The 21369-nt window shown below is 43.5% G+C and overlaps 2 protein-coding genes across 3 annotated transcripts in view; one reads left to right on the top strand and one right to left on the bottom strand.

The window, feature by feature from the left end:
* The window catches only part of ccdc3a (coiled-coil domain containing 3a), a 21634-nt gene extending 13373 nt beyond the window's left edge, over nucleotides 1-8261 (bottom strand). Inside the window, exons 1-3 of the mRNA XM_064342033.1 lie at nucleotides 8120-8261; nucleotides 5283-5612; nucleotides 3376-3550 (exon numbers count right to left, since the gene is read on the bottom strand). Of these exons, the coding sequence (XP_064198103.1) occupies nucleotides 3376-3550; nucleotides 5283-5612; nucleotides 8120-8151 (537 nt within the window). The 5' untranslated portion in view covers nucleotides 8152-8261. The remainder of the gene's footprint in view (nucleotides 1-3375; nucleotides 3551-5282; nucleotides 5613-8119) is intronic.
* Nucleotides 7307-21369, top strand: optn (optineurin). Of its 2 annotated transcripts, none has more exons than XM_064342556.1 (16): nucleotides 7307-7463; nucleotides 8659-8832; nucleotides 10097-10296; nucleotides 10786-10944; nucleotides 12588-12643; nucleotides 12756-12881; nucleotides 13788-13926; nucleotides 15569-15684; nucleotides 16123-16272; nucleotides 16511-16595; nucleotides 17032-17123; nucleotides 17548-17632; nucleotides 17954-18109; nucleotides 18360-18502; nucleotides 18985-19079; nucleotides 19533-21369. In XM_064342556.1, the coding sequence occupies exons 2-16, from the start codon at nucleotides 8679-8681 to the stop codon at nucleotides 19652-19654; spliced, it is 1878 nt and encodes a 625-aa protein (XP_064198626.1). In that variant the 5' UTR covers nucleotides 7307-7463; nucleotides 8659-8678; the 3' UTR covers nucleotides 19655-21369. The 2 variants fall into 2 exon arrangements, with proteins under 2 accessions (XP_064198626.1, XP_064198625.1); XM_064342555.1 differs by having other exon boundaries at nucleotides 16511-16601.

Below are 21369 nucleotides of genomic sequence, written 5' to 3'. Positions count from 1 at the left end.
TGAAGTTTCACTGCGAAGGTCCTGATATGTATGAATTTGAATGTGCTATAGGGTAGATTTGGTGGAGAAGGTCAAATAATTCATCTGGAGCAATCAGTACTGAATCTAACTCTATTCAGTGTGTGGAGGTTTATGTATAGTAGGGTGTGGTTATATTCTGCTGCCTGCTTTAAAAATACATTGCTTCATTTTGTAAACTTGCACCTGCTGGCCCCTATGGAATGTGTCTAAAGGCCCCACTAAATCAAAAATCTTGTTCAAGAAACACATTTTCCCAGATCTGCTGCTGCCCGAAATGCCCAAAACCTTTTTTTTTTGGTGATAACATGGAAACTCCCCTCCTGATGCTTCCTCGGCCTTTGACCTTTTGCCTAATTACAACTGTTGACCTGCTCGCGGGGGGGCCAGAGGGGAGGCTTGTGGGGGCCGGAGGGGAGGCCAGGGGGGGGCAAGGGGGGGGTCAGGGGATTTGTCTCCGTTGCAGAAGGTTCGGAGAGACCCGAGGAGCCATCAGCTCACAGAAGGCACGGCCGAGATCACAGGGACATGGGGATCAGAGGAATTCCGCTCACGTCCAGTCATGTTAGGTCACCCACCCCACCTCACCCCACCTCACCCTGCCCCCCGCCCCCCCATCCCCCTTTGAGAAAGCTGAGGCCTCCCAAGCAGGAGATTTGTGGAACTTCAATCCTGAGTTCCACAAATCCTGATCTAATTTGAAGTAAACAATCTGCTGTTTCTAGGGCTCGGTGTTAGTCGATGTCCAGCGAAAACACCGATGGCTTAATCTACAGAGTGCTAGTGGTGGGGGTGTAAACCATAGCAGGTACCACCATTACTAAGCTCTCTAAATCCCTTAATACTTCATACTACCGTTCAGGTATTCAAGAATGGGTCTGCAGAGATCAACATTAGATGTAAATCCAGATTTTCTTAGTCAAAAAAATGTATGTGAATTTTTTTTTAAAGATCACAAGGGCCACAGATGGGAAAACCAACAGGAAGTGTCCATTTTGAAAAGCAGATTTGATGTTTTCTCCTGACATCCTATCAGTTTCCTATCTTTGGTCTACTGTTCCAGTCCCACTTCACACTATAACCTCAGCCCCCAAAAAAAAAAAAAAGTTAAGCAGACGCACAACTCAAAAGCGGTTTTATCTTAAAAACTGACAAGAGTTGCGAAACTGATTAAGCACTTATCAGAGTCAGCCACATCCGCACTGCGTAATCCGTGAAACGGTTTTTGGGGTTTCGGTGGAGAGATTAAATATTCGATTTTAGGTCTTTTGATGTCCCGCCGGCGTGTGCCCTTAATTGCGTAAGCGCACGGCCGGCCCGCTGACAGAGAGGCTGGGACACCGCCCGGCACCGAGCAGCTGGACGGGAGATGTGTATATTTCTCCGGCACATTCTATTCATTCCGGAGCGGAGCCCAGTGCTTTCGTTTGCAGCGTCTGATTTATTGTTCTTTTCCCGAAGCCCTTCCTTTGATAAGACGATAGTGTGTCAGTTCCTCTCTTTCTCCGCGTGTGTGTTTTGGGAGAGGTGGCAGGGGTCGCTCTGACCATCTTTGAAGGGTTTCCATGGCGAAACACGGGAAAATAGGGGATGGGGAAGAAGGAGAATAGGGGGGGGGTTAGAAAATGGCGGCTTCGGGACCAGGGAGTACTGGTGCAACGAGAAATGGGGGAGAAGGCCTGTAATCTTTTCTGCTCCAAATGAGAGGGACTCTGGGTCATGCATGCACTGTTGATTTGAGAGCCTTGGAGAGATTAGTAGTTGTCTGTGTATCCCCATCTGTTGCAATGATTGCAGTGTGTATACGTGTGTGTCTGCATGTGCTTGTATGTGTGTGTGTGTGTGTGTGTGAGATTGTGCGTGCTTGCATTTATATGTGTATGTGTGTTCTCTGTATTGCCTTTTCTGTGATTTGTGAAAAGAAGGAAGGAAGCCCAGGACGCTTGTGTCGGCTTAAGCTTGAGGTTTTCGGTTCAGTGAGTAGTGAAAGAGAACTTCTGTGAGACATGCGGAGAGACATGGGGGGTAAGGACTTCCACCAAATACACGCCCCCATATCTCACGCACTAGAGAGTACTGTACACACAGACCCAAACCCACAACCCCTCATACACCTCACCTCTCTGGAAACATCAACACACAACACAATCTTTCCCTAGCCCAGCTCAAAGCACCATACCCCAATGCACACACCGCTCACCCACAACATTAAAAGCAGAAGACAGCAGAAAATCAAAACCACCTGTATGGCTTTTAAAGCAGTTTTAAACACTTGTCAACATTACATGTGTAGACACATATATCTGTGTAGTGCACAGGGAATATACAAACATACACAGAGCACAGTAAAACAGATCAGTGACCTGTGTAGCACACAGGAACTATTCAGGTCTATGTAGACTAGATTACAGGAAACAAACCATCCTGTGCCGAACACAGAAATGACATGTCTATGGAGACTAGACTATTGGAACAAACAATCCCGTGTGGAACACAGGAACTATACATCTGTGCAGAGCAGGTTACAGGAAACAAGCTATCCTGAGTAGAATCCAGGAACATCAGAAGTCTATGAAGGGAACAGGAAGTACTGTATCCTGGGTTGAGAACAGGAGGTATTAAAAACAGTAGTTCCCTCTCTTTGAACCAGGGCCCTGTCTGAGTGGTTATTACTGTGCATTGCTTCCTCTGAGTTTCTGTACCATTATCTAGAGAGGCTTCTGGAACACACACCAGCAGGCTGGCACCTGCCACCTCTCTGGGAAACAGAGGCGGTAAAGCAGGGAATTAAATGTACTCCCGGCCTGGCTTCGCTGGTGTGACGAGCGCAGCTCTGCTGAGCTAAGTGCTCTATTGTTACAAATCCACAGTGTCAGCAGTAAAAACATTTATGTTTATGAGGCTGTTGAGATGAATAGGTCCAGCTGCACGAAAGCTGAGAGGTGTTTGAGTTAAGAGCAGCTTTTGGGGAGCCCTTCGCATAAACAAACGACACTGTATTAATGACATGAAAAATGTGGATGGATGCGTCTGAGTACATCTAAGCTATCGTGAATGTTTGTGTGTGTGTGCGTGTGTGTGTGTGTGTGCCTGTGTGCACGCATGTGCGTGTGTGTGCTTGTGTGGGTGCATGTATGTGTGTGTGTGTGTGTGTTTGTGTGGACTTGTGTGTTTGTGTGTGTGTGTGTGTGTGTTTGTGTTTGTGCTGCTATGCATAGTGAAATGTGTCTAACAAGCATGGATGTGAGTACAAATGTTGACTCTCACCACTGTAGTGGGGCCTTACAATGCCTGCCATTTTCTTGAATTCTTGCCCCCCGCGCGACGTTGGTGGGGCAGGGTGGGTGGAGGTCTTACCCGACTGTCCTCCTGGGCCTCCCAGTCGGGGCTGAAGCTTTGGAGGGCCTGGCCGTGGGAGCAGTTGGAGAACTGGAACAGGCTGGAGAAGGTTCTGCGGTTCTCCTGTGTGTCTGGGAAGATGGCGTCCTGGAAGTTGACTCCGTGTGGAAGGATGTTGTAATTTTCATCCATCCTGGTGACAGAGCGCAATACCATTACCGTTATGTCACAACCAATATTATTGGCAGAGGTTAATGCAATATTAAACCTTGTTTGTTGTGACCTACTTGGCATAAATATGGATCATTACTGGAGTGATTGCTGTAGAAATACAATAGTATTCACACAGACACTGCAGTAATACACTTGTATTTGAAACACAAATCTAAAACTGTAAGGTGAAAAGTACAGAATTCTACCCACAGCCTGCTTTTAATAACAGCTTAGCTGTTACCAGCAAGAGGGCCAATCTTGCTGGGGGGAAGGGGTGACAAGAGGAAATTTTGGGGAGAGGGAATCGCTGGGAATGAGGAAACGCGCTTATGTTTCTCTGGGCCAGTGTGCCATGCAAACTGAAGGAGAAATCAAGGAAACGGGATGATTAATAATGGTGTCTGGAGGGGGGATTCAACGCACAGTCCTGACCTGCAGTTTTACCAGCTTGAAAGGACCTTGAACTGAGGCTCCAAACAATGTGCATGCATCAATCATTTTGACCTTTTTGACCCAGCAGGAGTGGAAAGATAGGCTGCATCAAGCTTGGGCAACGGTAGCAAAACCTCACCATGTAATCAATCACGGATGTGCCTAAGCAGCCTAATGCATTTGCATGTAATTACAACTAAATACTGGCTCTGCACCAGTTGTTAGCTCCTGCATTTTTTTTTTTTTTTTTTTTTGGTGGGTGGGGGGTGGGGGGGCGGGGGCACCACTGGCTTTTGAATGTGATTGTTTTCAATTAATTATTAATGTGTGAGGAACTTTTGTGCGCCAGCAATCAAGCTAAGTTGCTACCTTATAAAAAATGCTGCATGTTAACAATACTTCAGGTAGATGTACTTAAATTCACTAGGTAAGAGTAAGCAATGTACTGTGAGAGAATTTATATGTACATGCGTGTGTTTTTAATGACAAAGTCACACGCTTCATTTACTCTCTGATTAAATATATTATGAAAGGGGTGTATTGGAAATACACGGCGGATCTTCAAATCTGGTCTCCAGCACAAGGGGATCATAAATTCTCCTCCCTCGTCTGCAGAAGGCATCAGTGAACAGATACACTAAGACGCCCTCCTGCGACTGCACAGTATAATCTGCAGTCCTGCAGGACCATCCTGCAGCTCTCTCTCGCTCTCTCCTGTGACTCATCACCTTGAACACAGGCGATTGGCTGCCTCCTCCCGCTATGACTCCTGGAGGAACAGCCTGTGAGCCGCAGTTATGCGAAGAGGTATTGTCTAAACTATCCATCAGCACCGGACTGACCTTTCCTCATCTCGTCCAACAGAGAATCAAATAATGTACTCCATAGCAAGGCTTAGGGGGGTTATGAGATTTAATAAACTTGAATAATGCTCATATTGACCTCCAGTCAGTGGGCCAGATAACAGAGGCATAAAACTCAGGCGAAATAATATTACCTGACGGACACTGGCTTGCTTCAATGGGCAAGCTTAACTTCATTCATTTTACATTCATAATTTTGGAATTGGCTACATACATTTTTCTATGAAATAACTCTGTGCTGGTCTCTGGCTCTAAGGCTGAGGGTCCGAGGACATAGGCATTAAATAAAAAAAAAAATAAATAAAATAATTTCCGTCCAAGTGCTTTTCCAGTGACCTATTTACAGTAATTAAATATCCGTCAACAGCTCTATTTAAACAAGTTCAAAAAGCGAGTGTCTGCCCGCCGCGCACTGACCTGAGGAAGAAGATGTAGGAGTAATTCTGCAACACCGTGTGCGAATGGCACGAGAAGTACCCCAGCCCCGTGAGGTTGAGGCGCGAGCCGGCGGGCACCTCAAGCATGCTGCCCCACGCCTGGTCGCACTGCAGTTCTACTTCCGCCGAGTAGAAAAGTCCGTCCTCCGCGCCCTCGTACTGGTAGGGCAGGTAGTTGTACAGGCTACTGCTGTACGTCTCTTGGTGGATGGCCAGCACCTTGGCGTACACGATGATCTCCGCCAGCTCCGCTCGGCATCCCTCGCTGAGCGGTCTCCATTCGGAAGGCAACTGGCATCCTATCCCAACTCTTATTTGACAAGCAAGATATACCAGGGCCAATAAGAACACTGGAAGCATCGCGTTGTGCACTTTAATCTAGATATGCATTCGCGAAACCGCAATATCCTTTTTTATCCTTTCGTTGCAAATGGACAGAATGAACTGACTTTCTGACTCCAGAAATCCCAGGAAACTACGTTTGAAGACCCTATTAAAATGAATACACAAATGACTTTTACTTTGATGCCTTGTTCATTAAACTGAAGTATCTTGCCATTTTTTTAACGTTTTCTTTGTTTATAATGAGTTTAGATTATTTCAGTAGCAGAGTTATAAATCACTTGTTGATTCCTCGGCGCACGGAGTTGTGGCTGGGCTCATGAAAGTGTACTCCCAGGGCTGGCTTTTTCTCTCGGACAAGGTCCAGCGATGTGCGTTGGCTATCATTGATTATTGCAATTTTGCAATGTGTAGCCTACACAAATAACATTTTTAAAAATCCAGGAGAGATCATCCAGAAGAATCCAACACTCACCAATGAACTGAGAAAAAATAGAATACTGGTCTGCTGTCTGCTGATGACTGCTGTAAAAACGTAGATTTTGGACCTGGCACAGTCCTACAGTATAAGGATTCTTGTCCCATCTGAGACGCTCTTGAATTCTTCCTGAAGTTTAGTCAGAACGATTATCTGCAAGGTTAGTTTGCGGAAGCCAATCAGATAGCCTCAAAGTTTTTCCAGCCAATTGCTGCACTCCTTCAATCATTCTACTGTTCTTTTTTTACACTGACTGGAATGTGTGCGTAATCTATGAGTAAGAGAAGTTTCTAATTGGATTTCGTTTGTGCGAGCATTTCATACAGAAAAACAAGAGTGTACTTAGGATAGTCTAACAAGAGGATGCAACGATGTCCCGTAAGATTTTTTATTTTAGCGTTATTACCCTAGTTTGGTGACTAGACGACTGAATGAAAGCAACATATGGGTACAACGAAACAGTAAAACAACGTGAAATTTTCAAACAGTGAAACTGTTCAAACGCCTACTGTTACTATAAAATGAGATAAAAGTGCGCCTTTCACATTGAAGTCAACCTCGTAATGGGTCTAAAAGGGTTGAAGTTTCCCTTCTGAAGCGGAGCTATAACCACATTGAACGCAGGCTACCCTCCCCTAAGTGTAGTTCCTCATGTGATGTATTGAACAATCACTTGCTCTGATACAAATGAGAATAATTACTCAGGAGAATTACAGTGGTTATTAATTCCGATTTGTTTGCAATTCATAGGATACACTGCCATCCAGTGGTGTCTGTCAGAAGGCTGCACTTAAGTGTGCAATGTAGTGGGCCTAGACGTGTCTGGGCAGTTCTGTGATATGATTCTGGGTAGCTGATACATCATTGTTTCTTTTCTCTTTGGTTGTTTTGTTTCTTTTATAATCCCATTCTCGGTATTAAGAAATGTTACATTCAACTGTTGGTATACAGTTAACCTGTTTGTGGATTTGAACGTAAATCAATTTCATTTTTATCAAAATAAATTCATATTTTAATTACACACATAAATGAATAACCCCTGTAGCACTAAATTGTCATGCATTGCCTTTTTTTCGGTTGGTGCTTTCAAATGACCGGCAGATGTCAACAACAGCAAGGTCGTGCTTCATGGGAAATCCCCCACGAAAAAAATGGATGGCCTCTGAATGTGACGCAATTGTCATGTGATCCAGAAGGAGTTCCAGGACGATGAGACGTCAAAACCAGGAAATAGGACTTGGGCTAGTTTTTCGGAGTACAGTGGTTTGAGTGTTAAATTCGTATCCTAAATATAATTTTGTTTGTTTGACTAGGCTGCTTTAAGGAAATACGCCATCGCTCGTGAGTAAAATCGTCTCCCAGGTTATATCGATAATGGTGTCGTGAAAATAATAATAGAACCGAGCCACTAGCATAGGTGTATTGCTGTCAACTAGCTTGCTTGATCGTGAGAATTTGTTGCTGTGTTTCTCTGTTAACGATTAAGTTTAAACTGTATTTTTGTAAGGCTGGAATTAAAGACTTCCGAGAATTCACGTTGTCATTTAACAGCGAAACTCTGATTTGGGCCGTAATGAAATCGAAAGTGAGACTAGTTTCGAATGAAAACATTACGCAGTAACTAATGTGAGCTTATTGAATTTGAACACCTATGAATTAGAGTATATTGCTTGTTGTTCTTCAGTTATTTAACTGGTTAACATTGGAACATGATGCATGTCCATATATTTTAAACTTTTTTTCTTTGAATTTCGTGTTATTTTGTGAAACAAGCTCTTTATCACTGTTACAGATACTGAATGCCACACCCGGCTATCTAAAATATTAAACTCACAATAGTTTTAAAAGCTATCAAAGGGCTCTAACTCAAGTAGTCTAAATATAAGTGACATTGGTCAATGTTTACCTGATACATGCATGAAACTGGCTTTGTTCTGAAGTAGGCTGTACATATCCCAATGACATCACACCAATCAATATTTTAAAGTGACACGTACCTCCATAGAAATAACCCAATAATTTTTTTCATTGGCTAACTGCCAATAATGGTGACTGGCAATACTGTTCTAGCGCACCAATCCATTTCATCCTTACGTCCCACTACACCTGAAGTCATCCTACTGTTTGCAGAAGTTTTTAATAGTGGTATGATGATTGCTATTTTCCCAGTCTGTGTTTTCTTCTCTGGTGCTGTTAAATTAAAGAAGTTGAACATTGTTACGGCTGGCTCGACTGGTCGCAACAAACAAAGTCCACAAAAAAAGACAGAAACTGATCTAAAAAAAAAAAACAAACCCAGACATTTATTAATCTAAATTACAAACAAAAACACACAAAGTTCACCAAAACCAAAGCTCTCCACACAAATCACAAGCCCCAAAAGAAAATCTCCCCTGCCTCATACTACTGGGCTTATATTGGGCCACAGGCAGGTGGAAGCAATCAGGCAATTAAGCAGTTAAGCAACTACCTCCACCTGCACTACCCAGGCAAGCAGAGGCAGGGGACGTAACAACATTCTTATTTGGGATTCCAGGAAAATAAAGTTGAAACAGGATGGCTTCAAATCCCCCAGTGGAGAATGGGGCCATTCAGGGGCCTTCCCGTCACAAACCTGGGGACGGGGACTGCCTTGTTCCCAAGACGGGCCCTCTGGAAGACACCATCCAGCAGATGAAGGTCCTTATAAAGGAGAACAGGGAATTGAAAGGTGAGTGGCTTCCATTTTGCACTCGCGGCCTGCGCTGTACAAAGGCCATTCTGTGAATCATCTAAGTAGTCAAGATAACTATGAAGATTTGTTATCTTTGAAGGTTTTACCTGCGTGCCCATTTCATAGTTTGGCAGATCTCAATATGTAGTTTGCCATGGATAGTGGTATTTGTCAATAGAATCAAGATAACAACTCGTTCTCTCGCTGCTCGGTACACAGGGTCTTTTGCGTTATATGCAAACTTATGTCTTTTTGTGGGAATTTGCGTCAGTGTTTGTGTGGAGGACACAGATTCAAAAGTGATTTGAGGAATGAGCAGGAAACTTTGGGTATTATGAGTACCCATCAAAAATATATGAAAAGTCATTCATATTCATATGTAATGCCTGCTGACAACAATTAGCTTTCTTCATATGGTCTCGCTGATAAACTAGATCCAAGATATTCCTTCTTTAAAAAAATGTGTTTTTTCGATTTCTGAGTGTAAGTCAGAAATAAACTTTATTTAAAATGACAAAATTATACCAACAGTATAACACCACATTTCAGTGCAGCAAATCCCTCTTTTAAAATAGAAAAAAAAAAACTTATCAAATACATTTTTCTGCTGTTGGTCCAAATTACTCTGCACTCTATCAGTCCATTGTGATGCAATAGAAGTACCGGATGAATGTGATCCAGTGGCTGGATCATTAAAGGGCCTCTACAGCAAACAGCTAGAGTGCATTCAGAAGGTAGCTGTGTCACAGAACATTCTGCAAAGGGTCTGATGGGAAGTGTAGTCCAGAGCATATCAATGGATATGACCCTATTTACTCTTGTCCTTTCATGCAACGCATATGTATATCCAATTTCCTACATATATCCAATATACAAAATCTGATATGTGCCACATTTAACTGTGGTCTAAATACAAGAAATCTCATTTGGATTGGATTTTTCCAAATCTTAGTTGATTTGTAATATATCTTTTATATAATTTCCTTTACAGAAATTGGATATATTGCAATATTTATGCAATATCCAGAGTAAAGCTTAAGGATAAAAAATATTTTACAGAAATGTAATATCTTGAAGTCGCAATAACTTGTATATTTGCCAATATATTGTGAAACCTTGCTTATGTTTTGACATTTACTTTTTAGATTTACTTTTTCATCATTATTTCCGAGTGTGCAGAGAATATGAATCACGCAGTCTCTGCTGGAGTGTACTCTGTCTGTAGTGTATTGACAAGATTTTCCCTCATGCATCCCTGCAGAGGCCCTGAAGCAGACGAGCACCACCATGAAGGAAAGGTTCGAGGGGCTGTCCGCCTGGAAGGACAAGCAGAAGGAGGAGAGGGACTTCCTGGAAGGGAAGCTGGTGGAGGCGAAGGAGCGCGTGACCGTGCTCACCAGGCGCAACGAGGAGCAGAGGAAGAGGATACAGGCTCTGGAGGGCGCTGAAGGGGCAGAGGAGGTGAGGTCATCCACCTGCAAGTCGAGCTCGTGAGGAATTGCTGTTCCCTCTTCAGTCGAGTTCTGGACTCTGGGTCCCATAGGTGCATTGGGTACCTTCCTAACCAGTGGCAGTGACTTTTTTTGATTGCAGTGTCAGCATGTACACCCTCAGCTTGACTTAATATTAGAAATGTTTTTCAGAGTCTGCTTGTCAAGTGCTTTGACCATGAGGGCTATAGATAACCATGTCTTCACAAACCATTCTAGATCAGCCACAGCTAAGCAGTCTTAACCCATTTGTTGGTGCAAGATCACAAATTATGTGACTAGAATGTTCTTAAACTGAACATTCTAGTGCTGATGTAACAATCACTACCGGTAATTGACAGCAGTGGAGTTCTGGAACACTGTCTTAGAATATTGGAAAAAACGTTCCAAAGAACATGCTCTTCAACAGCGGGATCAGTGAGTGGGTTGGATTGACGTGGCCTTGTGGCCTTGTTCTCAGGGGGAGACGAGCCATTGGGCTTTAGAGCTGGAGGCCCTGAAGGCTCAGATCGTGAGGCTGCAGGCGGAGAAGAGCGACTTGGTGGCCATGAACTCCGAGCTGCAGCTGAAGATGAGGCCCAGCTCGCCCGACGACTCCTTCATCGAGATCAGGATCGCGGTGAGTCACGGGCACCCGCAAAAAAAAAAAAAAAACAGAAAACCACACTCGCTCTCGGAAACCTCCGCACGCCTCAGATTAGCCTGAGATTAGATTACTTTCAGTAACGTCAGGTAAAGGTGACAAATTGACTTTGGATACTAAAGATGGTGTATGTCTGTGTTATGTGCTCGCTCGCTGTATTATGTAAATGCTAGAGGGAGTCCTATAATGTAAGCAGTTCAGCTTGGGGTTTCAGTATGATTCTGACTTTTATTGGCCACTCAAATGTTGATGTTTTAATAAAAGCAAAAATATGCCAGGTTTGAATAGAATGTGTTTATTAGTTAATGAAAATATAATGGTACAATTTACTGTTTCCTTGTCGGAAAGTGTATGCACATCTCTTGCCTAAAGGAAAGTGGAAGTGGAGTCATCCAGTTGGCATTTTCAGTTTCTCGCATCATGTGTGACAAATTGTCACACGATCATTCATTTCCATTTATTTCTCTTGACAGTCTTAGTACAAGGAAATGATAATTCGGCGTATGGATTCAACTTCCTTGTTGTGAGAACAGTGCTAAATTTAAGTTGTGCCAGTACTAAAGTTTAAATCCTGTATTCCATTTGATAGCTGCTGTGAGTCTAAGAGAAAATATTAATTAGATAAATGAAATGCTATGTGCATGTCAGTGATTTTCTGTGGAGCGTTTCTTCAAACCTGCGAAAACATTCATTTGTTTTGGTTTGCAATAATATTAACAATTCCTGCTTGTTCCTCATGGAAATTATTTGCAGAGGACTATTGCTCAGGATAGCTTACTAAGCACTTCAGCTTCTACACTGTAATAGATGTGATTAATTGTCCATAGCTAGCCACTTGAGATGCCAGAGACTTTTAATTTGCTGGCTAGCTGTCATATCTGGTGATATATCATAAACTATCGTGAAGATAGATGGGAAGAACAGCACTGCAGCACAGCCCATGAGGGAAATAGATCTTTGGGCCCGGCTACTGAAAGATCGGCAGCTGTTTACTGGTTAACTAAATCTTGCTGCCGTGTGGAGACGGTGGCTAGTTCACCAATAGTGGCTGTGTTATTCAATGGGGCCCATCCGGTCTGTGAGTCGACTGCAGCGACTGTTCTCTGCACAGTGTTGCGCGTTGCAGTCTCGTAGTACTAAGACCTCAACGAAAATGACATTTAAAATGAATGACCGCGTTTTCATTTCCAATATGTCACAGGCGATGCGTCAGACAGGGAATTGAAAATGCAAAGCGGGCGACTGCGTTATCAATTTTCTTTCGGAACAAGATACCCACAAACTCGATACCACCGTTTTATTAACCGTATTAATTTTCTTTTCAGTCGTGACAGCTTTTTGCTTCCTTATAAATTTTAATGAGCATTTTAATAAGTGTTCCATTTATTCGCATCAATACTTCTTTTTGTCTGCATGGATGTGTTTTTCAGTAGGTTTATTTCCATAAAGAAACAATGCATTCGAAATTATTATTTAGACATGCTGAACAATACAAAAAGCATGAGTCGTACAGTCGTTGTTTGTGTGTTATGGGATATGGTAAAAAGGGAAAGAATTCCATAATTCAGTAACTGTTTATTGTAATCCAATTGATGCCTGCGTGATGTTGGTTATTGCAGAAGGGAGAAGTGAACGTGACAAAAGATTTGGAGGATGGACAGAAGGACTCTGAGATGTAAGTTTAAAATGGTCTGCTCATGACTGGTGTTACTAGCGAGCAAAAACTCGGAGGCCCGTAACCACACTAACTGTGGGTGTTGCAATGCTGTTGCTCAACAAACAACCAGGTCTGACTCGACAATGTGCCGGCAAAAGTCCGAGGAGCTGACCGTGAGCCAGCTGCTGCAGTCCCTGCGGAAGGAGACTCAGAGGGTGGAGAAGCTGGAACTCGAGCTCCTGGCTGCGAGAGAGAGGTAGGCCCCAGGCCACAGTCCACCCCTTCAAAAGCACCGAGATAACGCTCGGCACTTTCCTGGCATAACTTCTATAGTGGCTCTCTCCGGCAAACACAGTAGGCTGTAGTGTGTTGGTAGTCCGTATCTCAGACGAGACGGCAAAAGTTGACAGTTAGCATGACAGGGCTGCGTGCGGCCAGCTGTGTACGACGCAGTTTTTTGAAAAAGTTTTGAGTGCGAGTAAAAGTGGCCAACATGAAGACTTAACAACATCAGCACTGGTGGATTTTTGACTACACACCATGCATGCGAAGTTACTTGCTGGACGAATAAAATACTCATTGATGACACTAACCTTTAGTTAAGGTTTCAGAAAATTGGAAATTTTCAGCTTGCAAAGACCTATCAAGAATTGTGGTAAGATGTCAATGTAGAATAATAAAAAAAGTAGAGCCCACACCCTTTTGGTAAATTAATTTATCTCACTTTAAAAACAACAATCTGCCAGTCAAGGACGTTTGTCAGGTCTAAAACAAACAGATAAAGGCTAGACCTATAAACAGCAAAGGTAAAGGTAGTTTATATTCATTATTAGTAGCAAAGGTAAAAGGTGAGAATTAAGACTACACAGGGTGTAATCTTAACCCTCAATTCACCTGTGATAATCACTCTGGTTCCCACTATAGGTAGATAGATTTACCTCTCTCTCTCATCTGAAGGATACACAATAAAAGTAGATGTATAGGCTACACATTTTATCATTTCTGGGCTCTGTGTCAGCCCAGCACTATAAGTGGTTGTGAATACAGACTCATACGAGATATCAGTGCAGACCATGCAGAACAGAAGAGATGCATATCGGCTTTAATTGTGTTGTGTGCACCATTACATGGAGCTTGGTGACATGAGCTTCTTCTGATACAGGATCTCAGAACTGGAGCTCGAGGCTGTGAAGCAGGTGGAGGTTGAGACTCAGACCACGCTGGCGGGAGGGAAGATGGAGGAGCCGGCGACGGTGTCCCAGCCCCAGGGAGAACCTCCACAGGAGGCTCCCAGGAAGGAGGTATTTTGGGCTGTGGGGGTCAACCGATTGCTAACCACCGAAGCAGGGCCGATCGGCTACGTGGAAAAATTAGAGAACGTGGGGTTTTTTTTTTTTGCGTCGTTTAATTGTGCAACAACTGTTAACCCAATCCATCGCCATCCGTTGACTGTTTCTAATGCGTTGATCAGAATCAAGAAACTGTGCAACCACACACAAGTGGTTAACAAATGCAGTTCTTGTGTGCGATAATAAAGGCATTTTTAAATTGCGCAACGTGATGTTTCATCTCGTCAGATCAGCCTTCAGAAGATATTTTTTGAGCACGGGTTGCAGTTTCTGCTTCACTGCTGTATTGGCCTTGGTCTCAGTTGTCCGAGCAGATTAAAAAAAAAACTCTGAAATGGGTCGTGATGGCAAGTTATCTCTGAAGGCAGAAATAAAGCAAAAGGTCAAAATGGTTTTTCTGACATCTATTTTTGACGTGGAGCAAGTGCTGATTCAATAACATTAATTGTAAACTTGCCTGTGATTTTACGAGGGATTAATTCTAGCTTGGCGCACAAAGAACTGTGAAGGAACAATGGCTAAAGAAAGGAGCCACTGAGCCGCATGAGATTGATTGCAGGACCAGCAAATGGACCTATTCAATATTTCTTGGAACAGTTTACTATCTCAGTTCGTAGAATTGGACCATTTCGAATGACTCATTTTGATTAAAGTAACACGGCTATCTGACATATCCAAATATTTGTCTCTGCACAGTGAAATAGTCTGGTTAAATTACAGCAGAAAACAAATTACTGGGCCAGCTTCAATGTTATCTAATCCATTAAGCAATTCTAGTTTTGCATGACTCAGCTTGTAATGGAAAATCATTTTTGTCTATTTTGTTAATCCAAAGATACCTCTGTATGGAAGATTTGCATTAACACACAGTTTGAAATAAAAATCTGCTTATTTTAAGGTGTGATCTTTATGAATGTTTATTAATATAATCTTTATGAATTGGTCATCAACTGTATTTTGGACAACTTGCATAAAAATAAGTTATTTTGGCACTGGACATTTTGCACATTTATGTCGACACAATTTAACCCTTTAAGGTGTAAGTTCACAGATATGTGATTGGAATGTTCTTACCTGAACATTCTAAAGTTTATGTATCTAACTGTCACTACTGGTAATTGAAAGCAATGGAGTTCTAGAACACTGTCTTAGAATTTTGAAAAAACATTCCAAAAGCATACTCTTCAAAGGGCTTAATATGAAGGACCCAGGCAGCACACAGTGTTGCTATTTCTCTCGTAGTTACAGTTGTGTTTTTTTTAGTGTGACTTGTATGCAGTTCTTGTCTGGTTTTTGCAAAGGTTTAACTTGCGCAAAACCAGTTACTGCTGTTTACATCAAGTATGCATTATACAGTTTGGGACATTATAACAACTACAGCCATTGGGATGATGCATAACTGTTAGATACTGTTTTTATTGAATCCCTCTGGCTCTTGACAGGAATCGTATAGTGTAATAATGGCTCAGTACTGGATAGTAACAGACAGCAGGTTTAATAATGTCAAATTAGACTGGAGGGATCGGTGATATTTTCAGGATCATGGCCGTTCATACTCTTGAGTATTTTACCTCCCCTCTGCTCTGTGTTTCAGTCTGATGCCGAGTTGGGGAATCTGAAGGGTCAGATGACCAAACTATTCAAAGAGCTGCAGCAGGCTCAGACCAAGCTGGACGATGCAGAAGACATGAAGAAGAGCCTACATGACCGGTAGGAGGAATTTTAGAGCTGTTATCACAAGTACATTTGAAACATCTTATGTAGGTTTTATTTAATTTTCTGGTTTTCTATTGATCAATTTCTACTTTCTATACATCGAAATGTTATCATCACCATGTTCTTGCCGTGAAATGGCCTTAGATGCCGACATGGCTCCAAATAACAAAAAACAAAACAAACGGGTAGGGGGACAGATGATTGGGCGTGATTGGCCAATAATAACTCTTTCAGCCTGAATTGCATCAGCCTTTTCAGTGTTGCTAGACAAATTATTGTCTCATGAGGACCACGTTGTTCACGTAATAATTTTATACTGCACGGAGCGATTTAGTCAGCCGTTCTACACGGCCCCATGGAAAGAGTAAGAGAAGGTTCCGGAATGTCGACGTTCAGTGTGCTTAAAAAAAAAAAAAAAACGACCGTGCGCAGGTGCAGGGACATGGAGCAGGAGCTGACCATGCTTCGCGCTCAGCTCGTGGAGAAGCAGCAGGTGCAGACGGAGAACAGGCGGCTGAGGCTGCAGCTGGAGAGCGTGCAGACCTCCATCCAGGTGGAGCAGAAGAACGCCGAGGACGAGAGGTACGCGACCGCTGTCACCTACAGAGTGAGACATTCTGCGGTGTAAAAATTTCGGGAATGAAGACGAGCCTCTGATACGGCGCTGCTCACCAGGCGATCCACCGGTGTAACCTCAGAGTTGATGCGATTGGCTGAGATGCTCGGCGGAGGAACGCCATTGGCCCTGCTATGCTAGTGGAGAGTGATGAGGACAGAATCCCCACAGTGTTTGTATTAAATGATTCCATTCCCTTCATAGGAGCAATGTGGCCCAAGTGAAGGACGAATACATCAAGCTTCTCGAGGATTACAATGCGCTGAAGCAGGAAATGAAGACAAAAGAGGTTAGCGTAAGTTTTTTTTTTTTTTATTTACTTATTTATTTTGTACATTGGAACTTTTACCACAGATAACCATGGGTAATGTATCTTGTTTAAGGGAATTGCTTGTTGTTTAAAGTGTCACATTTAAAAGGAATTTTCTTCTCTGCTTTGTTGCTGTACTTCACTTTAGCCTCAGGACAAGGTACCTACAGCGCCGTGCAGAAGTATTTTCCCCCTTCCTGATTTCCTCTATTATGGCATATTTGTCACACTGAATGGTTTTAGATATTTAGACCAAATGTAATATTAGTCTGACTGTGTGGGGATGCTTTGCTGCCTTGGGACCTGGACAGTTTGCCAGGAAGTCCGGAAGGGGGCTAATACTTTTTTGCGGCACTGTGCATTTTGTCTGTTTGTTTGGCAAGTCAAATTCACTGCAGGACTTTTTCTTCTGCAGCAAGTGCAGGCGGAGAATGAAAAGCTCAAACTGCAGGTGGAGAGCATGCAGACCACCGTCAAGATTGAGCAGAAAAGAGCGGAGGACGAGAGGTATGTGACACAGGCGACTACAGAGCAAGATATTATCCATTCATCCATCCATCCATCCATTACCTATACCTGCTTATCCTGGGCGGTGTCGCGGGGGGTGCTGGAGCCTATCCCAGCATGCATTGGCCTAGAGGCAAGAATACACCCTGGACAGGCCGCCAGTCTATCGCAGGGTGCACACACACCCTTCACTCACCATTCACTCACGCAAGTGAGACATTATGCAATGTAAAAATTCAGGAATGAAGGTGAAGTACAAATACGGTACCCCTCACCAGATGATCAACCGGTGTACCTCAGCGCTGATGTGATTGGCTGAGGTGCCCAGCAGAGGAACGCCATTGGCTCTGCTACGCTAGTGGAGAGTCTTATGAGTACGGAACGGCCACAGTGTTTGTATTAAATGATTCCTTTCTCTTCATAGGAACAATATGGCTCGAGTAAAGGATGAATACACCAAGCTTTATGAGGATTATAATGCGCTGAAGCAGGACATGAAGAAAAAAGAGGTCAGCCGTAGCCAAAACTTTGTAGTTGTTGTTTTACATTGGTCCTTTTACCACAAATAACCATGGGTAATGTGTCTTGTTTAAAATAATTGTTTGTTGTTGAAATGTCACATTTAAAAGGAATTTATTATGTGCCTTGCTGCTGCACTTGCTTCGCTTTAACCCCAGGCATCAATATATCTACTTTGGCCTATTTGTTTGGTCAAGTCAAATTTCACCGTAGGAAATTTCGCTGCTGGGAATCAAGAGTGCTGTACAGTATGTGTTGGCCTGTGCCCCACGGGGTAAATGCTGCATTCTCAATTCCATGCTCGGTCGCAGCCCCCCGTGTCCAAAGAGGAGATAATGGAGCTCCAGGCCAGGCTGGATTCTGCGGAGAAGGCCTTGGCCGCCAAGCAGCAGAAGATCGACGAGATGAAGCAGGAGATCTTCAAGAAGGAGCAGGAGCTGGAGACCATCTCGGTGTTCCAGGCGCAGGTGCTGTAAAAAAAGAAAATCTGTTGGCACTTAAGTGCAAATGAGATTCAGAATAACAAGCAAGGCACGGGGGGGGACTCTTCAGTCTTCATTCAACAGAGTGTTCTGGTGGTTGTGCCCGTGAAGGTGTTTGTTCAGGAGAGATGTGTGATGGGTTGAATGGGGAACGGGTATTTAGATGAGGCGGGATGGATGCGATGGCGATTGGGGGCAACGGGGTATGACACCTGTCGCCTGTGTGCCTCTCCAGGCGGAGGTGTACTCGTCAGACTTCTACGCGGAGCGGGCCGCCAGGGAGAAGATCCACGAGGAGAAGGAGCGCCTGGCCGCCCAGCTGGAGTTCGTGAAGAAGCAGAACAGCCAGCTGCAGGACGAGATGGAGTCCATGGGGAGGTAGAGCTCCGCCCACTTACTGCTCATCGACCGCCTGACCTACAAAGTCTGCTGTGGTCACCTGACCCGCACGGTCAACTACTGTCTGTCACTGCTGTGGTCACCTGACCCGCACGGTCATCTAGTGTCTGTCCCTGCTGTGGCCATCTTGCCTCTGTGGGCTGAGTGTGATATTATCGGACCTCCTAGCCAAAGCATGTCAGCGTCTTGTGACTCGTCTGACAGCGCACGTGAGGGCCGAAGTGCCCGTTTCAGTGCCATTACGACGCGCTTCGCATTACGCGCGCCGAATCCTGATTATACAGCGTTCAGCGCTCCGCTCAGCGTTCAGAGTGCAGCCGCTTCATTCACAACAAGAGACCCCTCTGTGTTCGTCCCCAGCCCAGCGGGGGCATGGGTGGTGCTGGAGAGGAAGTCGTCCCGGTGTTGAATGACGGGCTTCGTGCGGTCCTGACACGGTCTGACACGGTCTCTTATTGCAGGCAGTCGCTGAACGAGATGCAGAGGCGTCACGAGGTGGCGCGTGGAGCCGGCCCCCGGGGGGGCGGTCAGCAGCACGGCCGGCTGGAGGGCAGAGGTAGGAGGGAAAAAAAAAACATGGCACACCGTACACCGCCTTGCAACATCTTGTACTGGATGGAGCGACTGCTGTTGCCGTGTAACAGAATCATACAGGTTTTTATTGTACATACCATGTGTGTACTTATGAAAAATTAAATGCAGAGATATCAGTCTGGATATTTGCAAAGGACATGTGTGGTGTTGCAAAACCCATCAGTTGGAAAGAAGAAGGAAATTAGTAGGAGAAGGAAAGGAACTAGATCAGTGTTTGTTTATTAATTCACCCCAAAGAGTCGTACAGAACGCTGCCTGAGCAGCAGTGAGGACTTGTGTGTACAGTGGGCGAGGCCGCGTTGAGAATATCCCCAGAGTGAGGCTGTGCACTTCTTCAGTGTTCACGTGTGCCACGGTGCAGGTAAAACACAGGGGGTGTAGTGTGTAGTGTGAGACCTTGCCTGCCCTCTCCCAGGTGCCATGAGCAGAGACTGGGAGCAGCAGCAGGACATCCCCGAGCACGCCTGCCCCAAGTGCAACGAGATCCTCCCGGACCTGGACACCCTCCAGATCCACATCATGGACTGCATCATCTGATCCCGTTGCATAGCGACAGGCCGAGGCAGCGGTATATATATATATATATATAGAGCACTGCGCCCAGCCGTGGTGACACAGTTTAACAAAGCACTGTGATTGTACGGGCGCGTAATATTTATATCCAATAAAATACTCATTTAAAATGATAGTATCGCAGTGATTTCGCTGACAGTGCTTATTCGTTAAGTGGTCTGGGCTTTTCCCAAGCGAAGCAAAGAATAATAGTAATATTATGGGATGTGTAATTTGGTAAGTAACGTGCCTCGCTCATGCCTATGGTACAAAGGAGGTGCATTCAAGAGCCTGTGGTGAGACGTGAGAATAAAAGAACAACGAAAAAATATGTTAAAATGCTCGCATTGCTTAGATAAGGTGCAGTATGCAACTTTTTAAAATATGCAAATTTACATGTAGGTGATTAGCCTGTGCAACTAGTGAAAAAAAGAGGATGCAGAGCATAGCTGCAAAGAATACCATTGACTGCAATATATAACCTTTACTGTTGAGGATGCCATCTTTAATTGAAACGAAGGCAATCTGATTTTGTTCACAATATTTATTTCACCGCTGAAACTGTACTGTCGTATTTTGTTTGGCAACGTATGAAGCTGTTGACATGATTGATGTTTATGACATTTTCAGCGCTTGGAGACCAGGGTCTGTTTCACGTACGTCGCTTAAGAAACCCCATATAATTTGGAGCGTATCTCATAAAGTGATCTCATTAATTAAATTTTCGGGTTTACTTCGCTTCTGAAAACGTGACTTACGATTTGATTAGTTAATCTGGGATTGAATCATCCTGGATAACTGCGTGCACCTGCACTGCTATAAAGGGGAGATGAATCGCACACCGAAAACAGGATCAAACTCCTTATATAGACACAGGGAGGTGGCGTGGTCCTTTGCGGAATCACATGACACATTAAAATCGACGAAAGCAATATGTTTCTGTAAATGCCTGTAAATTTTTACATACTCTCATAATGTAACCTACTGTATGTGGTTTTTTTATTTTGCATTGGGGTTGCAGATCGCGAAATTATGGCAACACTAGAGAGGGCATATTTTTTTAATCTCTAAAGATCAAGAACTCATCTAGAGAAAACAATTCTAACTAGCCAATCAAACTGAGCTGGAGTGGCCAAAATGAGAGAGGGCTCCTGGCAGGTACTTGCTGATTAATTAAATAGGCCTTGGCTATGCCTACATAAGAAGACTTCCATTCATTTGCTTTCTAATAATGCTGCCACACTGAGACATAAAATTATACTGTTTTTCCAGCATGTGACAGCAGCTGTAAAAGGATCTGGCAGCAAAAAAAAATATAATAAAAAATATATTGCAAACAAAGCCTCTATTGAAATTCTGATATTTTTGATTAGGTAATGTAGCCTGCAAATTCATGGTTAACCTCACAGCACATTTGGAATTGCTATCAAAACATTTATTTAGTGATTATGTAAATATTACCACTGAAACCTGCAACTTGCAAATGATATTATCTGCTTTGAAACCAGGAAATCCGATTTATTTCTTTAATTTTTAGTCTCTGCCTTGTTTTAATTTGCTTGTTTATCTACTGTATATATTGTGTTATTTTGTTTGTTTTTATTTTGCTTTTATTCTTGTCCTCAAATGTGAAAAGCACTACGTTGCATTTTATGTATGAAACAAGTGAACAAATAAAATTAATTATATTTTCAGCGTCA

This window comes from Anguilla rostrata, chromosome 7 (assembly GCF_018555375.3).
Source record: "Anguilla rostrata isolate EN2019 chromosome 7, ASM1855537v3, whole genome shotgun sequence".
NCBI classification, from domain to species: Eukaryota; Metazoa; Chordata; class Actinopteri; order Anguilliformes; family Anguillidae; genus Anguilla; species Anguilla rostrata.
This window is presented reverse-complemented; position numbering and strand designations above follow the sequence as displayed.

Bases quoted from the DNA above. Each gene is read 5' to 3' on its own strand.
- optn (XM_064342555.1), top strand. From the start codon at position 8,679: ATGGCTTCAAATCCCCCAGTGGAGAATGGGGCCATTCAGGGGCCTTCC. The intron at 8,833-10,096 runs GTGAGTGGCTTC...GCATCCCTGCAG, and splicing joins GGAGAACAGGGAATTGAAAG to AGGCCCTGAAGCAGACGAGC. The intron at 15,685-16,122 runs GTAGGAGGAATT...GACCGTGCGCAG, and splicing joins AAGAAGAGCCTACATGACCG to GTGCAGGGACATGGAGCAGG.